At 39.0% G+C, this 22,014-nt stretch overlaps 2 protein-coding genes across 2 annotated transcripts in view; both read right to left on the reverse strand.

The window, feature by feature from the left end:
* The window catches only part of LOC117263664 (uncharacterized), a 53,136-nt gene extending 34,669 nt beyond the window's left edge, over positions 1-18,467 (reverse strand). The window contains exons 1-2 of the mRNA XM_078176030.1: positions 18,406-18,467; positions 17,816-18,094 (exon numbers count right to left, since the gene is read on the reverse strand). Coding sequence (XP_078032156.1) covers positions 17,816-18,094; positions 18,406-18,466 — 340 coding nt within the window. The 5' untranslated portion in view covers position 18,467. The remainder of the gene's footprint in view (positions 1-17,815; positions 18,095-18,405) is intronic.
* On the reverse strand, positions 326-6,842 carry LOC144467373 (uncharacterized). The gene is made up of 5 exons (XM_078175846.1): positions 6,758-6,842; positions 6,200-6,478; positions 1,830-1,898; positions 1,496-1,591; positions 326-747 (listed from the first exon to the last, which is right to left on the reverse strand). Exons 1-5 carry the CDS (start codon positions 6,816-6,818, stop codon positions 707-709), a joined length of 546 nt encoding a protein of 181 aa, XP_078031972.1. The 5' UTR covers positions 6,819-6,842; the 3' UTR covers positions 326-706.
* Positions 18,468-22,014: the final 3,547 nt, after the last annotated feature.

Here is a 22,014-nt window from a genome sequence, read left to right on the forward strand (position 1 = left end):
ATTTGATATAGATTTTTCTTTTGTTCACTTGCTCACTTTGAGTCCTGTAAAGCACTGTTCAATGTGTGTTTTGAATAAATATCTATGATTCAAATTCTGTTTTTATTTTTCATTTTTATGGTCATGTAACTATTTATACATAAATGTCACATCCCTGCAGCATACATATTTTTATAGCCCAGTTTGTTCTGGAAAGAAAATGCATGCAACATTGTTGTGCATTGCGGTTTTACTTGCATTCTTACAAAAAGAAACCATGCGGACCAAAAACAGGAAAAATGGCCTAGACCTCTGTAGGTTTTAACAGTCTGTGCTGCAGCGGCAGAAACAGTAAAAATAGTAGCACTATCACTATTTCAAAAAGTTTAAGTTCAATCAAATTGAAACTAATAGGCCTACATAATTCGTTTGCAATTTCAACGTAAGTCACATAGCATAATAAACGAGACACAGTGAGCTGTCTGCTGGACCACAGCTACTTCAAATAGTTTGTTGCACCTGCTGGACTGTAAGTTTACAATTTCAGGTCAGCACAGTGTTTGCATTTGTAATAAAAAGTGACAACCCTGAGAAGAAGTAGTAGTAACAGTGGTTATAGTAGTATTAGCAGTGTATCAGTGGCATCAGCCGCAGACTGAATGAGGACGAATGCTGATGACAGGTGAATTTTCCATGCTCTTGTTTCTGCATGATGGAGGATCAGAGATCATTTTCTATTTCTGTTGTGTCTTGCTGTTATTTGTTGAGCTACAAAAGAGAGAAAATAAAAGTGGAGACAATGAAAAATGTTATATTTTCCACATGTCAACATTTAAATCAGTATGTTAACAGTAATTATTAGGGACATGTTAAACATGATTAGACATGACTTCCAACTTTATCTTTCTGGTGGCAGAATATTTCTACTTTTTCAGTTTCAGTGATATCTGGTAGAAAGTTGAGAAAAAGAAAAAATGATCATTTTTCGCTGCAGCTCTAAAGGCAGCCATACTGCCACCATGTGGTTGTTCATAGAACATTTACATTGGAGTTAAAATTCCTGAACTGTCGGGTTAAGTAGCAAAAAACTTCATTGTTGCAACAACTGAACCAAAATCAGTAAAAACCACACACATGTGCACCAAACAGATATTCTGACATTTCCCCCTATTTTACCCATGATTTTTGTAAAATGCAATTTATATAAATCATTTTTGTAGATATAGAATTCATATAATATAATATGATATAAAGTGAGTTACTGATGTCAGTAACTCACTTTCAATTAGTTTGATTCAGTTGAAATCTTGCTGAGGTACAAACATTGTGAGCTTCATAGTTGTTAACAATATCAAGTCACTCCAAATATTATGAATAAAGGTTTGGGTTGTTTTGTTTTTGTTTGTTTCTTTCTTACTTGAATCCTCTTTGAGTTGCCAACATGACTTCATGAGAGTGTATCATGATGCAGACCTGCTGAACATTTTCAGATAGTTTCAGTTGAACCTATATTCACCTTTTCTCCAGGTGGTGACAGTGATGCTGATCATGATGATTAAATAGAGGATTCCAATCACCGTACGAACACACATCTGCCACAGATAAGGAGTCGCTGGAAGACAAGGAAACATTCACAATCACATCCTCATCCATCACCAGTTATGTTGATGTGCATTCATAATTTCAGTGCTTTTACATATTAGAATGGAGTTGTTTTAAATTCTGATGGACCTATATGTGAAAACTCAGCAAACATTAAACATTTCGATCTGTTTAATCTCTTTCATTGAATTGTTTTTGTTTCTGCGTTTCTTGGTCTTTCTTCATTGTAGTCTGTATAGTGTCTGTACCTGTTTCAGTTGTTGCTGCTGCTGTAGGTGTTGTTGTTGCTGAGGTTGTCATTGGTGTCTTGTTGCCTCCTGTGTGGAATAGTTGAAACAAATATTACAAGGTAGAAGATGCAGTTTACATATGCAATTTAATGTAGTTTAAAGAACTCATTTATTTATGTGCTGTGCTGTATACTCAGCATCCCGTGTTGAAAATACAACCTCATGTATAATTTGAAGACAACATTAAACTTGTACTCTCAGGATGGATGGATTACTGAACAGGGGGCAGGGCTACAATGAGACACAAACATTTGTATAGGAGGGCTGGGAGCATGTCTGTGGCCAGGAGCCTGTTGTCCTCTGTTACACAGCCATGACTGGAGGTTGCATTTTAGGCCTTCAATGCACTTTTCTCCATCCTTTGCCTGCATTTTTATCTCTCTCTCTTTTGAAGCATCTTTTGATGAAATAGGGCCTTTAATGTTGTTTATACAATCTAGGCAACAAAAGCATTTGGCAACCAACACTTGGATGTCACTAATGTGGTTAGCTTTAGAAAAAACACCATGGTTTGGCTCTGTATTCATACAGGAAGCGAACATCTGGCTGTGAAACTCTGGGGTTTGTTGGCTCCATCCACCACTCCTCCCATCTGCCCTACAGGGACTTTCCAACTCCTTACATTACGTCGTTACCACCAGCATTTCAACCTGACGCCATCCAGCAATATATGATACAGCTGTGACAGTTGCAGTCAAGCCAACCAGTGGCGTATCATAATAATGTGAAAGGTGGCTTTTGGTGTCAGATCTCTGACACCAATATCACTGTAAAAAGCAGAGGTGTTTGATGACTTTACACATTTAGATCTGTTTTATTTTACTCTTCTTGTCCTTTTTCTTTCTGCATGCCTAGTTGCGACTTTGTTGTTTTTTGTTGTTGTTGTAGGTTCGCTTGGTGGTGGCATCTTGTTATTAAAAAGAGAAATTATATATTATATGGCGAAACATATGATCCCATAATACAAGCGGTCACAAAATGTCAATATGTTTGTGGGGCATCGGTGGCTTGGTGGATAGAGCAGGCACCCCATGTACAAGGTTGTTGCCACAGGGCCCCAGGTTCAACTCCAGCCTGTGGCCAATTCCTGCATGTCATTCCCCCTCTCTCTCCCCCTTCACACTTGTCTGTCCTGTCAATTAAAGGCTAAAATGCCCAAAAAATATCTTAAAAAAATAAATAAATAACAATATGTTTGCAAATAGAACAAGGCCACATCCACCTTTTGTGGTGGGTTGATCTACAACTGAAACCACTTGAACTCTAGTCTGACTCACAGGATGTAGACCTGCAACTGGCCGGCTGTTTAGGCTGGCACCCCACCCCCTCTTCCGTTGCCTCAAAATCCCCTTCACTACGGGAAACAACAACCTCAGCTAATAACGTGCACGCTGAAAATGGCAAGTTTTGACAACGATTTAGATCATGACCCTCTACCACTGTGCCAAATTTCACATGGATTGACCAAGTCAGTGAGGAGAAAAACGTGGAACAGACACACACACACACACACACTCACAGAGTTTTTGTCATTATATAGTAAGACTAGTCCATTCCCATTGGTAGCTTTGTCACCTTCTACCTATGCCAATCCTCAATGCCTATGTGCAGGTTCACATAGATTGACCACGTCAGTGAGTAGAAAAACGTGGGACAGACAGAATGACTGACTGACAAAATGACACACTGACAGTTTCCGTGATTATGTACAGCATACCATACCATGACTTAGTCATACCAAATATTAGAAAAAAAACAAACATTCGTCCACAGGGGGAGCCACAGTGATCGGTCGCATTTTAGCCATGTTTAAGCATTTTTCTGTTGCTATAGCGCCACCCAGTTGCCAATTAGAGTTAAATTTCTCCAGTCACCTTGAGGCGTCCTGTTCTACATATCTACCAAGTTTAGTAAAAATCTATATGGCGGTTAGGCCTAGATAAGAAATTAGCTCTCTAGCGCCCCCATTTTGTTTGATGGGGTCAGTAATGGAGGGGTCCCCTCAGATTATGTGTGGTCATATGCCTACAAAGTTGCGTGGTGATCGGTGAAACCCTTGAGATGTTATACACCTTTATGTGATGAGCCACGCCCTCAGCAATATTCATTGCCTTATAGAAGCTCAGTTTTAGTAAGTTTTCCAACTTTTGCCAAGAGGGAACTTTAGATATTGGTCCCTAGATTATGTTCACTGAGTTTCATGCAGATCGGTCAAACTTCCTAGGAAGAGATCAATTTTAAGTGTTTTTCAAAAAATTCAAAATGGCGGAAAATCTATATAACCGGAAGTTATGGGTTCTTGCCCAAAATTTGCAATTTCAGTTGGATGCTATAGCGCCCCCCTTTGGTCAATTGATGTAATATTGCTTCATTCGCATCCTCCCATGACCCTCTACCACTGTGCCAAATTTCACATGGATTGACCAAGTCAGTGAGGAGAAAAATGTGGAACAGACACACACACACACACACACACACACAGAGTTTTTGTCATTATATAGTGTGATATAGTAAGATAAGTTTGTCACACCAAAGAAAATGTGTTATTCAGCCAAATTTGCCTGATTAAAATAATCAACAAAGTATATTATTAGGTTTTAAAATCCCAAAAAAGTGAGCAGTATTTTCTCCTCTGACATGGTGGGGGAGTGTCCCCTGAGGGGCTGAACTTCAGATCGAGCCACTGCCAGGCCGCTGCAAAGCCATGGACTCTCGTAAAGAGCTAAGAATGTAGCATAATATCATACAGGACCCCCGAGCCAGAGAACTAGCTGCTGTGCAGCATCAGACTCTCCTTAGCAGCTAAATCAGCAGCTTAAAGCACACATAACCCCCAAGCCAGCCTGTTCTTATGCTGTAGTTGTCAAATACTGCTGCAATGTCAGTGATTTTGGCGTCAGACACCAACACCAGAAGCTACCTTTCGCATCTGTATGATGCGCCGCTGGGCAGTATTAGTTTGTAACGTGTCTGGATGGAACCTGTTTGAGCCCGTCAATTGCAAATACAAATGGTGTTCTGAAATGCCACCATTTGGCTGGAGGGCACCTGCTGCAGCAGTGGGATACGCAAACAAACAGCGTCAGTTCATAACGTGGCCGGACGGCACCGGTCACTTTGGGTATTTGCTGCGGATGGCTTCAGTTAGACACACTGTTGGTAAAGATGTAATATAGGGTATTGGAAGGACCCTATGGAGAAGACAGGAGGGGTGGTGTATGGGATGAATGTGGAGCCAAACCATTTTTTTTAAAAAAAACCTTACCATGTGCTTTTGTTGACATCCCATCCCTGAGCATCAACAGCAGATGCCAAAGGTTACCTAGCGAGTAATATTAAGACGCAAAAGTCCACTGACAAAGCAGCAATATGTGACAACTTGGGATGGGAACATGTTGGCTGGGCTTAAGAACGAGCTGCCTCGCGTTAATGGTCTCTCTGCTAACCCAGTAGCTCACACAGTCTATGGCGGCATCACACTAACATTCCATACCAGGCAACTAGAGCCACTGAAAAAACATAGCCTTTCATTCATCAGCTACCAGCAGCTAATGTTGGCACAAACCATACACCCACAGCAGTGAGCAGTAGCTGCAGTGGGCTTGGTAGCAAATTGGGCCAGGAAGACTGAAAGGTATGTTAGTGACGGCTGTTTTGCTTGTGTTTACATGATTGTAGCTTTTAACAGAGATGTTTATTTATGTATTTATCAGTCTGAAAGATCCTCAGAGATCTCATGGGATGAAGGAAACTCAACATTAGCTGAATGAGACAACACTGATGCTATGCGCTCTAACTTCATGTTTGTAGTGATGTAGTATATAGTAGTGAGGGGGTTATGATAAGGGTTTCTACAGTGCATCATCTTAGGCCTGCCAAAAAAAATCCTGGAAACAGAAATGATGAAAAACAATTCTAAGAGATCTAACACCACAGTTCAGTATTACACAGTTCCCAGGCTTTTTTTCAACAGGTATTTTCTCACATAATACATTTAGAAAGAAATCACTGATTTTGCTTTCCCCAGACTTTAATGCGTGACTTTGGTGAATCAGAATTAACTCTTAAAACACCAAAGTCACACAACAACACAAACAAACTAACTGACTGAGGCAGTGGTAGACCAGCAGCTCCTGTGTTCAGTGAGGTAAAATTACTGTTTATGTCAATGGAGTCTAGCTTTGAAAAGAGCAGAGCACAGTTTTAGTTGAGTTATCCATCAGACATAATTCTCTGTGGAGGAAGTGAGGAAAAAAATCTGTAAGACTTCAACTGATATACAAATGATCATTTCTGTGGTGAAGTGCTCCTCTGAAGTTTCATTTTACCTGCTGGGTTCACCATCAGCTCCACAGCTGGTTCATCATTACAAAAGTATCTTCCAGTGTCTGAGATGATAACTCTGGTAATGTAGAGCAGCTTTTTCCCAAGTGATTTGTATCGTCTCTCCGGGTCATGGATGTGTCTTTTGTCCTGTTCACCGTCACATGTTAATATCGTAACTTTGTTTCCATTACTCTCTCTGCTCCACGTCACTGTACCCTCCACAGAATCAGGGCATGGCATGAAGACAATGCCATTTTCCTCGACTACTCTATGGATTATTGCTGCAAAAGAAAGAGAATTTTTAGTGAATGAAGTGATTGCAAATTGAATATGATCTTGTTAGTTAGTATTTTTAGTTTATAAGTCAAATATACCAGACTCTGCTGACACAAGCTCCAAGACCTCACAGTATAGTGCAGTACTTTATGAATTATTATTGACATTACTGATGCATTAAATGAAGCTGAGTTTCAGGATGTAACCCAGTTATATTGAATGCCAGTTTAGCAAAAGAAAATGTAAGCAATAAGAGTGACTGATTAATGATGAAAAGTTCTTACCTGCAGTGACGTTACAGCCCAGAATAAAGGCTAACAGGCAGCTGAAGATATTCACCCTCATCTTCTTACAGACTGAAATGATTGAGGACACAGAATAACATGCGACTTGGTCCTCTACCTGGGTTGAGAACAGGAACTGAGGAGGTACACTCATGTGTTTCTCGAAAACAGCTGCACACAGCTGCGTCTTTTTGGGGTCAGAGACCACTTAGGTTTCCTTTAGTGTGAACATGAACATGGTGTTAGATCTTTTACCAACAACACGTACTGTGGAGGAGACGAGAGGTGCCAGACGCAAGTATCATGAGGCAAAATGCCAGACATGAGTAAATCTGGGTTTTGCTGGCAGGTGGGTTTACAAACACTGACAATCATGCACAGTATACCTTTGAACAACTTAATTTATCCTGTCTGCCTGCTGTTGTCTTTGTCTGGGTCCCTGGTTACCTGTATTCACCGCGAGAGGTTACCTCTGGAGCTGAAAAATAACGCTAACGCTGAAGTGCCAAAAACTGCAGTTCCTCTAATGGTCACTTGGGGCTGGTTCCAACAGTGGCTCAATCCCCGCAGACCCCCTTGATAAAATGCCTGACTTTAAAGCAGAAAAAAAAACATGTTTGTTTGTTTTTTTGGCCTGGTGAAGGAAAAAAAAAAGAGAAAGCTTTTGGTCTCTGTAGCTAATTTCATTCATGTCAACTGTACAGGGGATGAATTTTTATATCTCACCTATTTACATTTTATTAAGGCTTGAAGTTATGCATAATTAAGGGCGTGGCCACTTTGCGACACGTGGGTGAGGTGCGTTGACGGGTCAACAACAGTGAGTCGGTTAGGTAACAATTGCATAACTCCAGATTCACAAATGACACACGTAGCCGTAGCTGTCGCTATTTCAGTGTGTTTTCACAAATTCAAGATGGTGACGGCCAAAATGCTAAACTTGAGGTTTCAAAATGGGAGTTCCCAAACCAATGTGTTACATCACAGTGTCTACATAAATTATTCAATACAGTCAGTGTAGGAGTACACTCTGTGTGTGAAACACTATTACCACCTAACATTAATATGTATGGAGGTAAGAATGTCCATGGATATATATATGTATGTCTGTATATATGTATATGTATATGTGTGTAGGTGTGTGGATGCATATATGAAAGCATCATTTCCTGTACTTTCCTTTTGTTTATGTTGTACAGCTCCTTTATGTCAATTTAAGTGTATTGTAAGCCCATGAGGGCTGGGCACTTTTGGTGTATGACGCTTTGAAATAAAAACTAACTTACTAACTAACTAACTACAGTCTATGAATAGATAGTGCTGCAGGGATAACATTTTTCCGTAGACTGAGGCGGAGGTTAGCATCGCACTGGTTCCCCATTCACAAAGCCAGTGGGATTTTTCCATTGGATTTTGGATTATTGTCAAAAATAAGCAGGGCAAAGAAAAATTTGTGATACTTACATGTTTTGTTCTGCAAGATAATCTTCACAGTTGAACACTGCTTTCATGATTATTAAAGCCTAAATGCATTCGCCAGAAGTAAAAAGCTAACGTTAGGCTATAAATGAACTACACCATGGTCACAACTTAACATCACCACCATAACAAGACTGCAGTGCACAGACATTTGATGGGCAGATGCTCAAGTGGAAAAAAAGTACATCTCTTCCAGTTTTATTTATTTAATTTTGTTGCACACACAAATATCTGTCTAGCTTACATGTGAAGTGTCTCAAGATCTATACTATATACACCTTGCAGCGGCTACACATACACATTCGCTCTCTACATTTATCCTTTATTTATAACAGGCAATAAAACAATTCCACACTGTGCACACTTTAATGGCCTATAAAATGAATAGCCATTCACAATCAACACTCACTTTTTTCCACTCCTTTCCTTTACTCTCCTCTTCTCAATTTGTTCTCCCTCTCTCCTCGTTTTCTTCTTCTTTCTATTTTAAATAATCACATGCTAGTTGTTATAATTATCCTCTAAATAGGCTTTAAATAGTCTTATAGAATGCCAGAGAACAGATGCGTGTCGTGGTTGCAGCCCTGTGCTCTTCCTCTCCACCTCTGCTCTCTTTGGCCACAGCATTTTAGAGCAGCACCAATCTAATTAATTATTATTGCCATGGTATCGGAGACATAATCATTATTTCAAATTTGGCGTTCGTCTCCGCTTACACCGCGCAGCTGGCGAACCTGAATCTGGCAGAGTTGGAAGGAGACGGTGTGATTTTACACAAGACTAGCTTGCTTGTTGTTGAGCTTAATAGTGGGCTGTTGTCTAACTTAGTCTGGCTGTAATGAAATGTTTTAATAGTGGTTTAATTTCACAACAGCGACAAGGCTTAGAGCTAACACTTTTGTCACCTGGCTGTCCATGGAGTCAGGTCAGGGAGACTTGGATGTTGCTCCTCAGGGAGCTCAATATGATGCGTTAACTGTGGTGGCTGTAACAACAAGCGAAGTTAAAGAGGGAGGGGCAGTTGTTGGGCACACAACATTCTTTTAAATGAGAACAGATGCCAAGTGGGCAAATTTAAAAACTTCATATGAAATTACTGAAAGAAATAGAAAAATGTGTCTTGTAAAAGGGCACTTATCCAGGCAGAGGCTGAAAGGGCAGGTGCTTGAGCACCACCTGGGATCTGTCTGTGCACGTGCCTGCAACACTGTAAAGCCATGTTCGCCACGGCTCCTTTAGCAACCACCTTTTTTAAAATACATAGAAGCTTCAAACCTCACAAGTATGGTATTTACTGATGAATTTTATGTCATAGAACAAAAAGTGAAAGACTCATCAGCTTGTGTTAACCACAGACCTTATTTCAGCCACCTAAAGCCCATTTAAAAAACCCATTGACTTTGAGATGAAGGATCAAACAGTGACCTCTGGTGGACTCTATTACCCCAGTGACAGTCTGAACTGGTAACAAATGGAATCCTCAGACACCATTAGCACTCCTGCATCTCAGTCTGCCAGCTTCAAACCTTCTAGCCTTTAGTCTAGGTAGGCACCCTGGCCTACTAGCAATCAAACCTCACACGTCGGCTAATTCAAAATGGATTGTTGTTTGTCAAACTGATTTTATTTTTAGTGATTATAAATAAATGACAAATGTACTGCAGTACGCTTAATAAGTTGAACAAGACGTGCATATAATGTCTCTGCATAATCAGCCTTTATGTGACTCCTTTCAGTTCAGACTTTTACAAAACAGTGATTCAAATAATTAATTATTGATTTTATTACTATTTCTTTCAGTGTGACAATAATACAAGAATGCAAGCTGCTGAAATACTTTACCTGTGTTGACATTTTCACACAGTACTCATAAAATTTTTAATACATGGAGGGATAACGGTCCCGCATGATCATCACGTTACCCTTTTTTTTCTTGGTTTTAGTTTTGTCATTGCTGTGATGTTTTGACTTGCTTTCAGCAGAATATATCATCCAGAAAGGGAGATGCAGTACAGCTCAGAGCAACATTAATACACAGACCACAAAGCAGAAATAAACTGCATTTATTTTTATACACAGCTCACAAGAATAGAAATAGGGAAAGAAGTGGAAATCATTTGGTTATGTTAAGAGCATTGTGAGAGGTGAGCTGCCAACAAACCAATCGCCAGAAAAAAAAGTTAGAATTGTACATTTCAAGCAATACATACATTGGTACACTGGTTTCCAAGCAGTTCATTTTTATATACAGGAAGTTCTTTGGATGTATAAAACCAGGTTGTTGGCTACCCCCTTGAGCATTAGTTAGCTGCTTAGATCGTGCATACTTTTGTCAGTATGGAGATGCTACACATTGTTAGCTCAGTTAGATCCTCCACAATTCAATCATTCAGTTCATTTCACTGAAACCATGAGCACCAAAGAAGATAGTTGCGCCATATAGTGGTTGTACTATCAGCAGTGACTGTGTTTACATGCACATAATATTCTGGTTTTTGCCCTTTTTCTGAAAAACACAAAACTTCCACTAAGCTGTTTAAATGTTTAACACCCCCATGACATATGTCCAACAACTACGCCCTATAAATAGTACGATGTAAAAATAATATAAGAATTTTTACTTTTACACCAGTGGCGGACTTGTTGGACTGTGCAATCAAAGCCTCCCTCTTTCATTCCTTCAGTCACCTCCTTCAAAATTTCAGTGTTGTGATATTTGCACATATCCAAAAACCTATTAATATCCAAGTCTTTGGGCATACATCTCTACTCCAGCCTTACACACTGTTAACGAGTTGGTTTGTGTACAACGCACAGAGCTGACCAGACGAGAGGCCATGTGCTGCAAACTGCGGTGCAAACTCCAGCTGAGATGAATATTGTGAGTGTGCTGTACACAGGTCCAGAGAATGCTCCTAAAACCTGAATAACATCCACATATCCCACATGTCTTACTCGGAAAATGCTATAAGAACTTTAAATTCAATATAATTTCAGATCAGAATATCCAAACAGAATATGCTGTTTAAATGACCTGTATCAGATTCACAATATTGTCATATTCCGAATAATAGTGGAACATTGGTGTGCATGTAAATGTAGTCACTCTATCAGTAGCATCAGAGGTAAAACTATTAACAGTATTTGCTGTAGTAGTCTCAGTGCAGAAAGCAGGATGACTGAGGACGAATGCTGATGACAGGTGAGTTTTTACTGCTCTTGTTACTGCATGATGGAGGATCAGAGATCGTTTTCTGTTGCTGTTGCTGCTATTTGTCGAGCTGCAAAAGAGAGAGGATAAACATGGAGATGATGGAAAATATTTTTATTTATCAGTTAAAACAGCCAATTTGTTCATTATGAGAATTACTTCCAATTTTGTTTGTTAGCCGAATATTCAACCCGGTCTCACTCTGAAGTCGGACGCATCAGACACTGACAACAAAAGCTGTCCTTTAACCGCTGTTAAGGCGGCAAAAGTCCAAGTAGGGCAGGCGAGAGGGGTGGTGGATGGGTCCAACAAACACAGACCTTTACCTGGGAGAGTGGTGTTCACATCCCGTAAGATTACAAAGACAAAGTAGGGGTGGGCAATATAACCCTAAAATAATATCACAGTATTTCAGGGTATTTTTGCAATAACAATATTCTTGATGATATGTCAAATATATCAATATATATATATATGTGTATTTTATTATTGATTTAAGAAAACAGTATTGCAACTCAATAAGTGATATAGTTGTACATGTCAACCTAACAGTATACCTTCAAATATTTGGTAAAAACTGAACAAAACATGATCTCCCATTTCTTTGCTTTATCAACAGTAACTCGGAGTGAGATTCAGATTCTGTAGCCTATGCAATATGAATAGTTTAACAGCTCCCAAATACAAAAAAATGTACCCTGAGATTAATATATATAAATCAACAGGTGACTTCATTCTCTTTTCACAAAATCCCAAATGTTGTTTTTTTCTCCACCTGGACCTTTATGCTCTGCTATTCTCCCCTAATCTTCACGCTGTAACCTGTGACAGGCACATTTACATGTATGTTGTTGAATGTCACGTAGAGGAGAGGCAGAGATGCCCACTGTCCACATTATTATGGTACAAACCTGGTTGAAAATCTGTGAAGTATCCCTTTAAGTTTAGAAGTGAAAGCCTTATTATGGTAAGAGACCAAAATCCATATAAACCACGTACATGTGCACCCAGATAGTTTTTCTAACATTTTCTTTCTTTTACCACTATTTTATTCAAATAAATATTCAATAAAGTTCTTACATTGCTTCAAGTTATTGTTATCAAATGCACAACATATAAGATGACCATAAAAAATGTGTGCAAGTGTGGCCCATCTGACATAAACTGCCATAAACCTTGAATGCATTGTGAAACTGCAACTGAATGTAGATGATGTGCACCTATCAGTTTTAATCTGTGCTGATAAATTTGATGACATCTGACCTCTAGGTGGCACTACAGCAACATGATCAATTTAAATGTCCTTAACTCACTTTTCAAATATTAACTGAATCCTTTTTGAGTTGCCAACATGACTTCATGAGAGTGTATCATGATGCAGACCTGCTGAACATTTTCAGATAGTTTCAGCTGAACCTATATTCACCTTTTCTCCAGGTGGTGACAGTGATGCTGATCATGATGATTAAATAGAGGATTCCAGTCACCGTACGAACACACATCTGCCACAGATAAGGAGTCGCTGGAAGACAAGCAAACATTCACAATCACATCCTCATCCATCACCAGTTATGTTGATGTGCATTCATTATTTAAGTCATATTACAGTCATAATTACATATTAGAATTGGAATGTTTTCAATTCTGATGAACTTGCGAGTGAAAACTCGGCAAACATTCATTTAGATCTGTTTGACCTTTTGTGTTTCTTGGTGTGACTGTGTCTTCATTGTAGTCTGTAGTGTGTGTTTCTGTTTCTTTTAGAGATGATGATGGTACAGTTGTTGTAGTTAAGGTGTTGTCTAAGTCTTGTGTGGGATTCTTGAAACACATGGTGGAACATACAGTTTACAATCACTGATCTAATAAGGAAATTAATCTGTATATCATCAATTTATGTGCACGCTGTATACTTAACTTTGAAAATTCAACCTCATCTACAATTTGAAGACAACAATAAACTTGACTTGACTTCCCATGTCTGTGGCCAGGAGCCAATTGTCCTCTATACAAAGTCCATGACTCTTAATTGCATTTTAGGCTTTTTTTTTCTGAATAGATTTAATCTTGTTTTTGCATTGAAAGTGAGTTGTGTTTCCTTGCTTGTCTTCGAGTTCTTCATCAGAGAGATGCAAAGGAACTGCAAAGAGACACCAAGCAACTACGAAAATGGGCAAAATGACTGCAAAGCGTCAAAGCAACCAAAAAAGGCACAGAATTACCTCAAAGAGACACACAACCACAAAAAAATGCATAACCACTACAAGCAGATGCAAAACAACAACAACAACAACAATAAAAAAAGAGAAACAAAAGACATAGACCAGCACAGTCTGTGTGTCTTGCTCCTATAAGAGAGGTGGTGGAGCTTTTTGTATATCTGTGCCCAGGAGCCCAATGTCTCAAAATTCGGCCCATGTGATTCTTTATTTTGTAGCTTAAAGCTGATGGTTGCGTTGTATTTGTTGTGAACTGTGATATACAATTTTTCCTTTCTTAGTTTTGTAGCATAACTTTTTGTCTTTACTGTAGTCCTGCCTGTGTTTGCTGTTGAAGTTGATTCAGTAGTTCCTTTTGTTTTTGTTATTGTTGTTGTTGGTGTCCGGTTACCTCCTGTGTGGGGCACAGAAATATATTTTACCAGCTTTATAACATGTAGAAACTGGAGCCGGACTACCGCTCAACCTGGATCAGTCTTGGTTAAGGTGCTGGAAACAAAAAAGTCCAAAAGCAAAGAGAGGATTTCCACACACTTACATCTGTGCAATACTTCACTTTAATGTGAATAACTTTATAATCAAGATATCTACATTAAAAGACTTACCTAATGATATCATTCTGGCTACCTTATATGTAGAAAGATCGTACTGAGGAAGCTCTTCCTCCCAGCACATTTATTTGCGAGCTGGCTGTTTTGGTTCTTAAACTGAATGTTTTTTCCTTTAATGGAGATTTCTTTCTACAATGTAAAGGGACAGCGATGGGTTCTACTTTTGCCCCAGAATATGCAAATCTATATGTGGGTTTTTTTGAACACAGTTGTTTTTGACATTAACAGAAACAATTTTCTTCATAAGATCCTCAAATGGCTTAAATATCTTGATGATGTCTTTTGCATCTTCCAAGGTACCAGTGATGAGCTGACTGAGTTTGTTAATCTTCTTAATGGTATGAATCCTGACCTCAAATTTTCAGTTAATTTTGACCAAAAACGTGTGTCTTTTTTGGACATGTGGGTTGAATTATGCAATGGCAGCCTCATCACTACCTTGTATCAAAAAGACAGTGACAAAAATACTTTCCTTTTAGCCAGCAGTGCTCATCCCAGAGCTCTTAAATATGGTTTACCAAAGAGTCAGTTCTATAGATTAAGATGCATTTGTCACTCTGATGAGGATTTCACTGATAAAGCTGCTGCCATGAAAAAATGTTTCCTGGAGAGAGGTTACTCTGTACAGTGTATAGATGAAGCTTTCCAGGTTGCGTCTTCTAAAACCCAGTATGATCTTCTACAAAAAAGTGTCAAAAAAGACAAAAGTTACTCTGTTTCTTTTATTAGCACATATACTCCCCAGGCTTACATAGCAAAGAACACCATCTTAAAATACTGGCCTATTTTGACCTCTGATCCAACAGTAGCTCAGCATTTTAAGGATCCCCCCTCTTCGTTTATAGAAGAGGTTCAAATCTGCGTAATAAAGTAGTGCGGGCTAATATTAAGGCAAGCCCTAAGCAGACTCTTTTAGCTCCTCTTAAGGATGGGAATTATCCATGTGGTCATTGTGCCCAGTGTCACAACACATGGAGAACTCCTGTCTTTAGACATCCAAGATCAGGCAAAAGCTTTTCTGTTAAGGGTTTTATCACATGTAGTACAGAAAATGTCATCTATCTAGTAAAATGTCCATGTGATAAGATTTATATAGGTAAAACAACACGTGTGTTCAAACAAAGAATTAGTGAGCATAAGAGCTCTATCAGACGTAATGATATAAATTATCCTGTAGCCCGTCATTTCAATGAGGCCTCTCATCCTGTCTCCTCTTTACGTTTTCGGGGCATTGAACCTATTGAATTGCCAAGAGGGGGAGATATAGATATGAAGTTATGCCAAAGGGAGCTTTTTTTGGATTGATACTTTAAATGCTCTTCAACCTACAGGCCTCAATGAGGATTTTGAAATGAGTGTTATGTTGTAATTCAGGATGTCTCTTTGTTCTTGTTTCTGTTTTTTTGTAGAACTTGTGGTCTATGGTTCATGACAGCCTGATACCTGTCCATAGCTCTCTGTTCTATTTTTGTAGTCTTTTTATTGTGGATCTGGGGTTCTCTGATTTAGGATGGCCTTTCCTGATCCCTTCCAAAGCCCCGTTTACCATATATGACTTTTTACTACTGTACTTCAAAAATGCTTTTTTGATTGTTTTGTTTTTCTTTGTTCACTGTGTTACATTCTTCTGTGGTATTTTGAGAAGGCTTCCATGTGTAGGCCTCACAGCCAGAACCTTAAGAACTACAAAACTACAATTCCCAGAATGCTTTGCCTCAACCAGATGATTGTACACAGGTGTATTGCATACTGCCAATGATTAGAGTAGGATTGACCTGCTTTTAATCTGCCTATTCATTGTTGAATCATGTATGCTCTGATGAAGGTCTTCTAGACCGAAAGCTCACATTAAAGTGAAGTATTGCACAGATGTAAATATGCAGAAATCCTCTCTTTGCTTCTTTACCAGCTTTATAACACTAATCACATTTAATTCCTTTTAAGATCTGTCTCATCTTACTCTTCTTTTCTTTCTTTCCATGTTTCCTGTTTTGACGTTTTTTCTTTGTTGTAGTCATTGATGGTGCAGTTGTAGCTGTTGGTGCTGAGGTTGTTGCAGGTGGTGCCTTGTTACCTACAGAGTGAGACGATGAAGACTCATGACATTGTACAGTCATTTAGATGAATTGAGAAAAGGCTATGGCCCACATCGGGGTCTGCCCAATGGTCCGACAACCCATTGGTTCGACCATATTAAACCCATTGTTCCGAAGTCCGTTCCGAAATCATCATGATGCCCTGTGGTTAAGGTCTGGTTAGGTTTAGGCACAAAAACCACTTGGTTAGGGTTAGGAAAAGATCATGGTGTGGGTTAAAATGAAAAAGAAAGTAAAGAAAGCAAACACATAGGCCTAAGCCATGAGCTTGCTCCGCCTCAAGCCTTTCCCAGCTGACCCAGAGCCGGTCGCGGCGCACCATCAAGGTAGAAATACTCCCGCTGGGAGCCGTTCAGCACCGCAAAGAGCTCCCCACACAGCCTGGACCCCAGGGTTAATAACAGGAGGTTATGGTGTTTCACTCTCTCCTCTCTATGACACTTGTATCTCGACCAGTAGTCTACTTTTGTTGCGTTGCTGATCCTCTATGGTACACAAATACAGTAATAATCACATATCGGAACAACGGGACATCAGACTAATGAGAGGTCGGAATAATGCTACAGCCCCAGCATCGTGTTAGCTTAGCTTAGCATAAAGTCTAGAAATAGGGGGAAAGCTAGCCTCTCTTGGACTTTGTCCAGAGGGAACAAAAACTACCTACCAGAAGCTCACTGACTAACACATTATCTTGTTTGCCTAATATGTACAAAAACCGCAGTGTTGATGGTACAGCCTTTGTGGTGGTGTCTGCTCATTGTTTAAAAATAGAAGAAGGCCACAGCTGCTTTTTGTGGCAAGCCGATCAACAGAGGTCACACATATGAAACCACCTGAATACAGAGGAAGTTGTGTACTTCACTTCTTATTTAGTACATACAGTCTCTTGATGTTTATCTGAAGTAAGTATTAAACCTGCTCTCTGGTCTAAAAAGTATTTACTGTTCTGCAGTTGTGAAAAGAGCTGCTTTTCTCTTATTTTGCCAATTAAAATATCTCTCTCTCTCACCTTTGATCACATTCAGATACACAGCAGGTTTTCCATCACAGTAGTAAAGTCCAGAGTTACGAAGCTTGTTGTTGTTGTTGTTGTTGTATGTCACCAGAGCTTCTGCTCCATGCACATCAAACTTTTACTTTAGACATGTAATTCCTGAATTTGTTATAGTTGTTAGTAATGTCCCACCTGTTCTGAATTTTCTCTCAAGACACCATGAAAGTATTTAAACTGAACTTTAAACTGTATTGAACATCAGTGGTGAGCTGGCAGAAATGTAGAACAACAACATGAAGCTCCTACAATGACATTGAACAGGACATTTAATTTTAGAAAACAAACTCTTAAACTATTATTCTGAAATGTAAAGAGGAGATTTGACATTTAATAAAACAAAGAAAAGAGAGACTCTCTTACAGAACAGTGATTTTGAGTTTGATGTTACCTGATGGGATCACTGTCAGCTCCACAGCTGGTTCATTGTTACACAAGTATCTTCCAGAGTCTGAGATGGTAACTATGTGAATGAACAGTGATGTATCTGCCAATGAACTGTACCGTTTGCCTGGGTCATGAATGTGTTTTAAGTCTCCGTCACCTCTAACTGTTAGTATGTCAACTTTGTTTCCATGACTCTCTCTGCTCCATGTCACTTCACCCTGCACAGAGTGAGGACAACATAGAATGGCTGAGGTCTTTTCTTCAACTGTTTCATGGAGTATTTCTGCAACAGACACAGAATATTCAACTGATAGGAAAGTTCACATTTGACTGTCAAATGCTGGAATTACACATTGAATATTATCCTATTAAATGGTGTCTTATAAGTCAGCTATATCAGACACCACTGAGACAAGCTCTGAGACCTCACAGTATAGAACAGACTGCATGGAATTAATTAGCATTATTGATACATTACATGAAGTTGGGTTTCAGGATATAAGCCAGTTTTATTGTTTAGCAGAAGAAACTGTAACAAATAAGAAGTCTATTTTAACAGGTGAACAGTTACTGTTTAACATGAAAAGTTCTTACCTGCAGTGACATTACAGCCCAGAATAAAGGCTAACAGGCAGCTGAAGATGTTCACCCTCATCTTCAATACAGACTGAAATGATTCAGTAACTTACGACCACTGCTTTTTTTAGATGAGAAAAAAAACTGTGTGGTTATATGTTGTTCCTCAAACACATCCTGAACACACATCAGTGTCGGTCTGCTGAGCACTGAAGTGACTCTCAAGTGTGAACATTTGAGCTTAATGCATTTTTACCAAAAACATGCAGTGTGGTACCTGGGAATTATTATGTGTTTAGTAGTATGCGTTGTCCACTGCTAGTTTAAGATGTCATGGTGTGAACTGCATCTTATTTAAATTTAATTGTGGGTTTGTTTTTTTGCAGGCTAGGTTATATATTAATATTAATATCAAAAATTAATATTAATATCAAAGGATATGTCGTAACCAACTTGTTTATGGTTGGAAAAGATGTTGGTCATTATAAAAACATCTACACAGCCAACTTGTATGACATGAACCTGAGATGGCTGAGTTGAAGTAAAACCATGATCCTGATGTTGTGCTTATGCAAATGCATTTTTGTACATTATGGCTGATTTGTTTTTCAGCACCCATTCTGTCCTAATGTGGTGGATGGTGTGGCTTTAAGAGGAAACTGCCAGAGCATGCAGATCATGATGGCATTTCACAACCATCTAATATTTTTTTTACTGCTGCACAGTGTAGTTTTTGGTCCACTGGAGTCTGTAACATTAACAAATGACTGGCACCCACCGCAACCCAGAGTCCACATGCGATGTTTCTGTAAAGCCTACATTTTGCAGTGGTGGCCTGGCGGACACGGACCTTCACTTAGCACCCTATACCTACTGGAATTCAGCTGGATCAAGACCAAGTACCAAAGCGCCGTGGGTCTGATCCCGGACCCTCCTCCTGTTAAATCAGCAAACTGCTACCATTACATGGGTTAGACCAGGTGCTGCTGCTTGCCACAAGCCCTTCTAGAACCTCGGAGCTGAAGTGTGTGCTGGCTTAATTCAAATTGCTCCAGTGACTAAGGTCTGAGCTGTAGTCTGCTCACCCCTCGGAGTAGTAACGTTAGTGTCCTGGAGGCGGAGGGTCCACAGTCTGTGCTAGCTAGCCAATTCTAGCTCAGTATCAACTAGCTGTATAACCTTAGCTTACTTGCTTACTAACTAGCAAAATACTATTTGAGTGGATATGTCAATTTTAACTCAAATTACTCCACCAGCTAATGTGATCCATGATATTCACTTATGTATCGTGACAAACGGTAATAATTACTACAAATTATTATCGGTTCAAAGCGCATTCTTTTGTTTATTCATTTACTTATTCATTTGACAAGGATAAATGCATATGGCAATGCTTCATATGTAAAACACAAAGTAGATGCAATGCATACAGGTTTCTAGCCATGGCTAATTTGCAACCCCTTTCCCTGGTTAGGCTTTTAGAATTAAAACAGTAGGTGTAAGGTTACTAAGCATGGAGTAATTCCATACAATAATACAACACAACAAATACAGTAAAATACAGACAAAGATTAAGTCAAAGAGAAGACCACAATAACAACAGAGACAAAACAATTAACAGTGACTATGTTATTTAAGTATTCAGTGTGTGTGTGTGTGTGTGTGTGTGTGTGTTATTTTTTTAATTTCAGATGGTAATTCATTCCACAGTTGTATACCTCTTTCTGACAAGGATGATTGACCAAATGCTTTTCTATGTTTTGCTGCTCTACAGTTTCCACTTGTTAGACCCCTTGTTCTGATACCACTATTTTGTTTGGTGCAAGGTTGTTCACACACTTAAAAATTAGTTTCATAGGTGAAGAACTGACAAGACTTGTATTTCTGTAGAATAACAACATGGTGCCATCCAACAAGTTTCTGATCCATTACTTTCAATGCCTGTCTATATAATGACCTAATGGGTGTAACTGTTGTTTGGTTGGCCTGGCCCAACATGGTTATACAGTATGATAAATGAGAAAATATCACCTTATGCATGAACTGCTGTGCTGCCTCAAGAGGTATATATTGTCTTATTATGCGAAGCAATCTAGATTTATTTTGACAATTTTGCACAGTCTCTTCACGTGTCTATCAAACTTAAGCTCAGAATCTAATTCTAGGAGGAACTAACAGATTGCATTTCACTACAGTTGTATTCATGATTAAATGTGACAAATAAATCAAATTGAACTGAACTGAAATAAATTAAACAGAACTGAACTGAACTGAACTGAACATTAAAAAAGAGCAATGCAGGGGCGGCTAACAAACTAACCATAACCTAAGCTACGGTTAGCCAGCTAGCTGTAACTTTTCTACTCTGCATGGATCTGCAGTTGGTTGCTTTGTAATATCAGCTGATAGAGTAATAGAGTACTCCAGGAATGACGTTTTTCAAAAATCCAATGTTTTTTTTTTTTAAATTGTCTTTTAGATGACTGCAGAAAATGTGGCGAACACCACTTTTATGACTTTCGAAGCCAAAATGAATCACCAGAAGTAAAAAGCTAATTCAGGCATCTAGACATTCTTGCCTCACTACATTGCCTGCCTGTTAGCTACAGGATTGATTTTAAAATTCTGATGCTTGCATATAAGGCGCTCAATGGTCTCGCCCCCTCCTACTTAACAGAACTCCTCCCCATATCACAAATCAGAGAGCTAAGATCCTCCGATCAAAGGTTTTTATCAGTCCCGAGATCTAGGAGTAAGTGTTATGGGGACAGGAGTTTCTCTATCGCTGCCCCAAAACTGTGGAATTCTCTTCCTCCTTCCATCCCGTTCTCCCCCATCATTGAGATTTTTAAGAGTCATTTAAAAACTTACCTGTATACTGCCACCTTTGATTGTGCCTAAGCCAACCAGCCCAAGTTTTTTAACCTGAAGTCTGTGCCTTTATTGTGCTTTTATTACTACTGTTATCCTTATCAGGATTTTATTGCACCTTACTCTAATTGTACTATTACTATTATTACTTTGATTGTACTATTCTTTTTGTCTTGTTTGTTCTCTTCTTTTGCTTTTTGTTTTCCTCTGTGTATGATGTTGAGCCCTTTAGATCAATGGTGTTGTGTGTAAAGTGCTATATAAATAAAGCTGAGTTAAATTGAGATTAAAGATTCAAGATTCAAAGAGTTTATTGTCATATGCACAGTAAAAACACAATGGTTTACACCATACAAGGAAATTCTTATTTGACTGTCTCCCTTTACACAAAACAATAATAAATTTAGAATAAAAGTTAGACTTTGAGAAAAATAAAACAAACAAATAAGCAGAAACAAAGAAATAAGTTAAAATCCAGAATTTAAAGGTAAAGTGCACTATACCTCATGCAGCTATTGCAACAAATCAGATCAAGTTATAGTAGTCAGTGAGTGTGATGGGATGGGAGGATGGGAGGGGGGTAGTGTTTAATATGATTATTGTGGGTAGAAGCTGTTGGTCAGTCTTGTTATCCTGGATTTCACACTCCTGTAGCGTCTGCCTGAAGGCAAAAGTGTGAAGAGACTGTTGTTGGGGTGTGTACTGTTCTTGATGATGTTGTGGGCCCTCCTGATGACCCTGCTCTCTAAAGTGCCC

Source organism: Epinephelus lanceolatus, chromosome 16 (genome assembly GCF_041903045.1).
Source record: "Epinephelus lanceolatus isolate andai-2023 chromosome 16, ASM4190304v1, whole genome shotgun sequence".
Lineage (NCBI taxonomy): Eukaryota > Metazoa > Chordata > Actinopteri > Perciformes > Serranidae > Epinephelus > Epinephelus lanceolatus.